The sequence below is a fragment of the Pan troglodytes genome, chromosome 15 (genome assembly GCF_028858775.2).
Source record: "Pan troglodytes isolate AG18354 chromosome 15, NHGRI_mPanTro3-v2.0_pri, whole genome shotgun sequence".
NCBI classification, from domain to species: Eukaryota; Metazoa; Chordata; class Mammalia; order Primates; family Hominidae; genus Pan; species Pan troglodytes.
The window spans coordinates 28982059-28990919 of record NC_072413.2 but is presented as its reverse complement, the minus strand read 5'-3'; the positions used below and the strand labels follow the sequence as shown (position 1 = coordinate 28990919).

The 8861-nt window shown below is 37.4% G+C and overlaps 1 protein-coding gene across 3 annotated transcripts in view; it reads right to left on the bottom strand.

Moving 5' to 3' along the window:
* Positions 1–6680: 6680 nt before the first annotated feature.
* SCFD1 (sec1 family domain containing 1) overlaps positions 6681–8861 on the bottom strand; it is a 108181-nt gene continuing 106000 nt past the window's right edge. For all 3 annotated transcript variants that reach the window (XM_003952459.6, XM_003314289.6, XM_009427617.5), the window contains 2 exons: positions 7630–7698; positions 6681–6898 (listed from right to left, as the gene is read on the bottom strand). In XM_003952459.6, the coding sequence (XP_003952508.3) occupies positions 6875–6898; positions 7630–7698 (93 nt within the window). In that variant the 3' untranslated portion in view covers positions 6681–6874. The remainder of the gene's footprint in view (positions 6899–7629; positions 7699–8861) is intronic.

The window sequence follows — 8861 nt, the reverse complement described above, 5'->3', positions numbered from 1 at the left end:
TTCATGCCTCTACTCAAAAAGGTCAGTCTTCCCCTAACTTCTTGAACATATGAAATAGCTATAATAAATACTTTACTATCCTCATCTACTAATTATAGCATCTGTGATGTTTTTGGTTAAGTTTAAATTGATTTTTTAATCCTCATTATGTTTTGTGTTTGCCTGTTGCTTTGCATTCCTGGTAAGTTTTGATTAGATTTTAAACGCAAATTTTACCTTGTTGGGTGCTGGATATTTTTGTATTCCTATAGTTATTCTTGAGATTTAGTCTGGGATATAGTTCAGTTACTTGGAAACAGTTTGATGCTTTTGGGCATTGCTTTCAAGCTTTGTTAGGTAGGACCAGAACAGTGCTTAGACTAAGGTTATTTTTTCCTCGCTACTAAGGCAAAATATTTGTGAGTTTTTAAATGTGATTCTCTGGGAATTATGCAATTTTATATTCTGGTTGGTTCCTGGTCCGTCTGAGGACTATTCCTTCTAATGCTTTTGGGTGGTTCTTCTCCCAGCCTCAGGTAGCTTCTTCACTTGCACATGTCGAGCTGTAACAGAGGAGAACCCTCTGCTGAGCTTGAGTTCTCTATGCAGCGCTCTCCTTTCTGGTACTCCACCTTGAAAACTATAGCCCTCTTGGTCACCTTGGACTCCCAGAACTGCCGCCTCAACTAGAGGAGACAAGGGGTCTCCACCTGGGTTCGCCCTTCTGGCACCGCTGTCCAGAACCTTTCTCCAGGCAATAAGCCGAGGCAATCTAAGGACGCTCGCATTTTTTCCCTGTCTCTCAGGGATCACAGTCCTTGTTGTTGATGTCCAATGTGTTAAGAACTTTTGCTGCGTATATTCTGTCCAGTTTTAAAGTTGTTTCTGATGGGAGGTTAAACCTGGCACATATGACTCCATCTTGGAAGAAAGCGGTGGTTTCATTTTTTAATATGAAGTAGTTTCATTTTACTTATATGATGTCTACAAGATGAGTAGTAATGTCCCTTTTTTCATTCCTAGTATTGGAGTTTTGTGTCTTTTCATTTTCTTTTTTTTTTTTCTTCCATCTGTTTTGCCAGAAGTTTGTTCTTCTGTATATCAGCTTGGGCTGCCATGACAAGATACTGTAGACTCGGTTGCTAAAAGAACAGACATTTATTTTCTCACAGTTCAGAGGCTGGAAGTCTAAGATCAAGGTGCCCTCAGGGCTGGTTCCCAGTGAAGTCTCTTGGTGGCTTGTAGATATCCACCTTCTTGCTGGGTCCTCATGCAGAGTTTCTTCTGTGCACATGTGGAGAGAGGGAGAGGTGTCTGGTGTCTCTTTCTCCTCTTAGAAGGTCACCAGTCCTATTGGATTAGCACCTCATCTTTATGACCTCACTTAACCTTAATTACCTCCTAAAGCCCTATCTGTAAGTAAATGTAGTCACATTGGAGATTAAAGCTTCAGCATATGAATATGCCAGGGGGTGGGGGTGGTAACACAATTTAGTCCTTAACATTCTCTATCACGTTGGATTCTGACTCATTAATTTCTGCTTTGTTATTTCATTTTACTACCTTTTTCTTGTTGATTTTATTATTTTTCTAACTTCTTGTGATGGATGCTTAGTTTATCAATTTTAACCTTAATTTTTATAATTTGTTTTTGAACTCTAAATGGGCCTTAAAATTCTGCAGTTGCATCAACACGTTTTAATATGTAGTATTTTTGTGGTTGTTCAACTTATTCATTTTAAAATATTTCCTAATTTATAACTTATTGGGTTAATTAGAACTGTGTCTCAACTAAGCCCAGTGTGGGCTTTTGAATTGAAAGTCTGTTATTGATTTCTAACTTACATTGTGATTCAGATATGCTCAAAATGATTTCAGCCATTTGGCTTGCTTCATGGTAAGATCAGATTTTAAAAATATTCCATACCTGCTTCAGAAGATTATATGTTCTGTAATTGTTGAGTACAGGTTCACTGTAGTCAATTAGCAAGGTTTGTTAATTGTACTTTCAAATATTTTACATCTTTATTTTTTCCTGTTTGTGAATGCCATGTAAGAATCTCCCAGTATAATTATAAAGTTATTGATGTAAAATACACAAAAAATGTATTTTAAAGTTTACAATTCAGTGTATTACATATATTCACAATGTGTAACCATCACCACTAATTCCAAAACTTTTTCATCACCCCAAATGAAACATCGTACCCATTAAGCAGTCACTCCCCATCCTCTATTCCCCTAACCCCTGCAACCACAAATCTGCTTCCTGTCTTTATGCATTTGCCTGTTCTGGACATTTCATATAAAGGGAGTAATACAATTGCAGCTTTTATGTCTAGTTTCTTTCACTTCGCGTAATGCTTTCAAGATTCAACTATGTTGTAGCGTGTATCAGTACTTCACTCTCTTTTATGGCTGAAAAATATTCCATTGAATGAATATATCACATCTTATTTATTCATTCAATGATGGATATTTGGGTTGTTTCCACCTTTTGGCAATTGCGCATAATACGTTGGTGTACAAGATTTGTTCAGTCATTTTCAGTTCTTTTGAGAAGGTATCTAGCAATAGAATTGCTGGGTCATACAGTGTGATATTGTGATTTGTAATAACACATATAGATTTGGTCTTTGTTCCCATTTCCTGGCACACAGGTCCAGAAACCCTTGTAATAGCCAAAGTAATGTCTTTTTGTAAGGTTATGAGATGCCTGATAGCTGGGGGCTCCTTGATAGCCACAGGACGGAGGCTGGTTGCTAGGGGAACTCACCATGTGATTAGAGGGTTGGAACTTTCAGTCCTATCCTTTGATCTCCAAGGATAGAAGAGAACACATGGACACAGGAAGGGGAACGTCACACTCTGGGGACTGTTGTGGGGTGGGGGGAGGGGGGAGGGATAGCATTGGGAGATATACCTAATGCTAGATGACGAGTTAGTGGGTGCAGCGCACCAGCATGGCACATGTATACATATGTAACTAACCTGCACATTGTGCACATGTACCCTAAAACTTAAAGTATAATAATAAATAAATAAATAAATAAATAAATAAATAAATAAAAAGAAGAGGGACTGAAGGTTGAGTTGATGAGCAATGGCCAGTGATTTAATCAGTCCTGCCTGTTAATGAAGTCTCCATTAAAAACCCACAAGTACAGAGTTTCAAGAGCTTCTGGGTTGCTGAACATGGGGAGGTAGCTGGAAGGGTGGTGCCCCACACAGGACACGGAAGCTCCACACCCCTTCCCGTATACCTCCCATAGCCTGGGAGGTTAAGGCTGCAGTGAGCTGTAATCATGCCACTGTACTCCAGGCTGGGCGACAGAGCAAGCCCCTGTCTCATACATACATACATACATACATACATACATACATATGTACATATATACAAACACATAAAGTTAATGAGTACTTAACAGATGGCAAAATGGGTTTATCTGTTTTAAAAAAATTATTAGATATCATCTCAAGTGTTATCACTGCCACATTTTATCCAATCAAGGACCTTATGACACTGTCTGGCCAAACCTGTGGTTGGTTACCCCAAAAGTAGTGGCAGTTAAATTGTTGCAAGTGACTACCCCCAACTGTTCTGAGATGGTGCTGGTTGGGATTACAAAATCAGTCCAAAACATTTATTAGGGAACTTACAGGGTGCTAGAGTGGTACTTGTGATGGAGTAAGAAAAAAAAGATGTTCTACGATGTCTGCAACAAGGGGATTGGGATATGGAGTTTATGTGGGGTTTAAGGAATACAGCTGAGAGCCAGGGCTAGCTTCTACATTTTATCTTAAGAGTGTTTTGGGCAGCAATATAAAAAAACTTATCAGTGCCTGGGAATGTCCAAGCTTGTAGGGGAAAACATGAAGCTAGCCAGGTCACACAGTGGCCAAGGCATTTTGTGTGTCCTGTGTCAGGGCAAAGAAAAATTGGGATTTGGGAGATCCTACAGTTTCGGATCATTAAGAGTTCTTCCAGTGCTCGCTTCGGCAGCACATATACTAAAAAAAAAAAGAGTTCTTCCAGTTTGTGTTGTGATGTATTTAAATTCTTTTTTTAAAGCCATAAGTTGTTTCAAACAATGTTGTTTTAGTTTTACATAATTTTTATTTTCAATCCTTTTCACACCTGGAATCACTTTTCTCCCACGTGAAGTATACACTTTAGACATTCCTTTGGTGAGATTCTGCTGGTGGCAAACTTTTTTTTTTTTTGTCTGTGTGTACTTTGTCCTCTTAAGAGCATTTTGCTAGACATTAACATATAAGCTGGCAGTTCACTTTCTTCAGTTTCAAAGATGCCATTCCACAATTTTATGTCTCACAGTTGCACCTGAGAAGTCAGCTCTCTCCTCCTCCTCCCACCCCCTTCCCTTCCTCCTCCCTCCTTAGAAGTGAATCTTATTTTTCTTGTACTGTTTTTGTTAAGAGTTACTTTTAGTATTCTGCAGTTTCATGATATCAAGGGGTGAACTTTTTTTTATTCTGCTAGGAGGTGTCTGTTTTGAAAAATTATTAGGTATCATCTCCTCAAGTGTTATCACTGCCACATTTTATCTCTTTTCTCCTTTGGGAACTCCAGATGACTGTTAGACCTTCCCATTCTTTAAACAAGGTCTTGCTGTTTCCCAGGCTGGAGTGGTGGGACCACAGGCACGTGCCACCAAGCCCGGGTAATTTTATTTTTTGTAGGCGTGGGGGGCTCCCTTTGTTGCCCAGTCTGGTTGACCTTCCCATTATTCATCTATTTTATTTTCCTTTGCTTCCATTATCTCTTTGTGTTACATTGCAGATAATTTCTTTTGCTCCATCTTCTGGTTCAGATTTTCTTCTTAGTCACATTTCATCTGTTGCTAAACTATCCACTGAGTTAAATTTTAGGTATTTTATTTTTAACTTCCAGTTTTTTTCAAATATGCTTTTATATTTTTCTATCCTTTAAGTATTTTCTAACATCTTTTATATCTGTACGCTCACTAAATCTTTCTCCAGTTAATGTTTTTTTTTTTTTTTCTTTTTTTTTGAGACAGAGTTTTGCTCTTGCAGCCCAGGCTGGAGTGCAGTGGTGTGATGTTGGCTCATTGCAACCTCCATCTCCCAGGTTCAACAGATTCTCTTGTCTCAGCCTCCTGAGTAGCTGGGATTACAGGTGCCTGCCACCACGCCCAGCTAATTTTTGTATTTTTAGTGGAGACAGGGTTTCACCATGTTGGCCAGGCTGGTCTCGAACTCCTGACATCAGGCAATCTGCCCGCCTTGGCCTCCCAAAGTGCTGGGATTACAGGCATTAGCCACCGGGCCCGGCCCAGTGTTTTCTTTATAGAAAGGATCTTGACTTTTTATACCTAAATTTAATCTTTTTTTCTTCTCTAGCCCTATGTCATAATTTATTGCTTGAAGAGAGAGATTTTTGACGTTTATGTGTAGAATATTTATATTTAAGTCTCAAAGACTCAGTATAACAACATTTAAACAAATTAATATGCAGGGAAAGTCCTGAAATTACATTTCAAATACTATTAGTACACTGTCAGGAGCAGTGTAGAAGTTTTGCAAGCTTGATGAACACTGAATAAAGTAAATGGGTGATGCACATTGCTGGCACTAAGAGAGGAAATAATCGTATTTGGTGTGAGCTATTCTCTGCCATTTTGTGTTTGTCCTGAACACATTTCCACAGTGCTTTTTTTTAACAGCCAAGGTTAGTATTTGATTACATTTGCTATAACATTTTTTTCTAGGCTATAATTACTGGTGTCATCAAACTTTAGCACCCTGATTACTTGTGTCTGTATGAAGTTAAAAAAATATAATCTGGACCCTGACTAGAGATTCTTTCTTTCAGCTCATACCCCAGTGAGGTAGAGAGGCTTACTGTTTGGGGACTGTGTTCTTTCTAGGATCCTTTTTTTAGGGATATGACTTTGGCTGGCTGCATAGGATAAACGTTACTTATGTTACTTACAAAAACTGCTTGATGTATTCTCAGTCCTTCCATTCCACCACACACTTTTGTCTCAGGAATAAGTCAGTCAGATTAACAGACCCTTACCTATCTAGAATTATTTTTCTTGACCTGTGAATCTTGTACATATTGTCAGTGTATTGTCTGTAACATTACAGACTCCTGTTGATATGAGGCTCATTAGGAGGGAAAGCTCCCTGGCCTTTATAATAGGAAGTGTTTGTTTGTTTATTTTTCTTCCTTTCAAGCAATTGGCTTGCTTTTTATCTTATGGACGTGCTGAATGGTATGACTGATCAATACTTCTTGTCAGTACTGCATACCAAAGAAGCTTGGAATCAAGTTTAACAAACACTAACTTTTACGTATTATTTACAACTTTATGAGATGACTGTTTTGTATTTGTCCATTCCAAATCATGTTAGTGTTGCCTTGATCACCATTATATGAAGGAGGGACTTTATGTGATAAAATATACATAGGTGTGCCAGAAGGAGAGAACTTAAAGTGGCTTAAGATCTCCATCTAAAATCTATAGGCAACATGGATACCCAACAAACTATGAGAAAGTAGTTGTATAATTAAAATGCATACAAGTAGGGGACTCATGAACCAATCAAATAAAATTTGAATATGATAACCTTAAAATGTCACCAGCTTCAATCTAACCTATTAGTTATTATACTAGTACTTTCTGATTTATCAGAGGAAATGAACAATGTTGAAATTTTATTTCTGAAATGTTTCTTTTAATCAATACATATTAAGTATATAATTTCCTTAAAAATTAACAAATAACTCTGATTTTCACTGTTAGGACACTGTTACAGAGAAGGAAACATATTGCTCTTCTAACTTTTCTTCTTTCTTTTTACATTTATCCACATTCCAAGTAGATTATCATAGTAAGGTTCTTCTGTGTTACTTTTGTCCAAGTTGTGACAACTAAAACAAAACACAAAATCATACATAAAACTTTTAAAAAAGATCATAAAAGAAACATTCAAACATATTTGTAAACCCCTTAATAAATTACACTTCCTATTTTATTCACTGCATTCCTAGAATAATAAATCTTAATGTTCACCACTAACTCAAATGTTAAACAAAACTGAAGGCTGGTCATGGTGGCTCATGTCTGTAATCCTAGCTATTTGGGAGGCTGAGATGGGAGGATCACTTGAGGCCAGGAGTTTGAGACCAGCCTTGGCAACATAGTGAGAGACTGTCTCTACCAAGAAAAAGAAAAGAAAATGGAATTGCAATAAACATCGTCATAGTAAAGAAATGTAAACATTATTAGGTAACGTTCAATTGATGGAAAAGAAAAACCCTGGGAATTAAAAAAATTAGTGCTAACTTTGTGACAATATAAAGAGAAATGTCATGAGTGACACACTACTGACAGTTCTCATATATTTTTGTATTTCTAAAGGATCATTAAAAGCCAAAGAAAAGGCTTTCAGTTCTGGAAGGTTGGGCAAACTCCTACTGGAAACATTATTACTTATCAAGGTTTTCTTAGTCGTCCATGAAAACACCTTATCTTGGTATAGCTGGATGGCTTTGGTTTCAGCTGGTTCAGGTGAGTAAGTGGTTTTCTTTCTCTCTTTTGAAAAATACCAATAGCAACTAGGGGTATGTTAACAGAAACAAACAACAAATGTATACTTTACCTGTTTTATGAACTGTGTAGCATTAAAAAGCTCACTGCAGCCATATAAAATGTGTTTGCCTTGTTTCCCCTGTAAAAATCAGAGTCAGAACTTAGATACAAGTAACAAGAAATATATTCAATATTCCCAAGAAAAGAGATTAATATGCTAGTTTTTTTGTTATTCTTAACAGTCTTTCTTTGGGATAGTGTTGGATTTTAGTATACACATCTACCTAAAATTGCATGAAATAAAGAGGAATAAAGTGGTGAAATGAGCATAGTATTTTTGTCCCCCAAAATATATACTATGGCATACTATTGGTGCCATTTCCTATTACACTAAAAATAGAAGGAATCTCACTGTCAAATTTCACAGGAGCAACAGTTATCTATAAAATCTTAGAACAACATTCTTCCAATGTAGGATGTGTACTACTTGAAGAATACATTCGAGTTTCTTTATGCTGAAAGTGGGCTATGGTGCAGGTGGCATGGATTGTGCTTTTAGTCTCACTTGAGCAACACAGTATTTATAAGTTAATACATCTCATTCCACATTGTCAAAATCAGGAATAAAAGTCATAGTTACAATGTTGGAACCCAATCACAACAGCCAAAACTTCTCTATTAGCGATTTGCTAATTTCTTGTATGGATTGTGAACCTGAAGGTAAATTCATGAGATTTCTTTTGTAATATAAAAAAGTTTATTCTAGAATAAAGTAAGTTGAGGATTCATCAAAGAACAGAGGAATGATGGCTTTGTAACACAACTCTGTGATGTATAAGCTGAGCAAATATTGTTGGCTGAATACATGTCCTAGATGGCCATCTCTGAGAATAAATAAAACAAAAGCCACAACTCATATTTTTTTCAAAATGAGATGGTATATGGGTCATATAATTGGGATTCTTGTGGCTAATAGCCATTAATTAAAGGTAGAGGTCACAGTATGCAAGGAGAAAGCAGGCACAGGGAAACATTAGAGGGGTCCAGAACTTCTAGGCATAGCTCCCAGGAGAACCTGATTCTTGTTCAAGGAGAGGTCTTTTATGCCTCTCTGGTCAGTTAGGCAAAATTGGGCTGCATGACCAGCATGACCAGGCTCAACTGCAGAAACCAAGGGAACATGACAGAAACCAGGTGAAAAATGTAAAATCAATCTTTACATTTTCTATTAAACAATGCTGGCAAGCCAGCCCAAGGTTGCCCCCTGGTTTATCGGAGTCTCTAGCCCAGGCCCAGAATTCA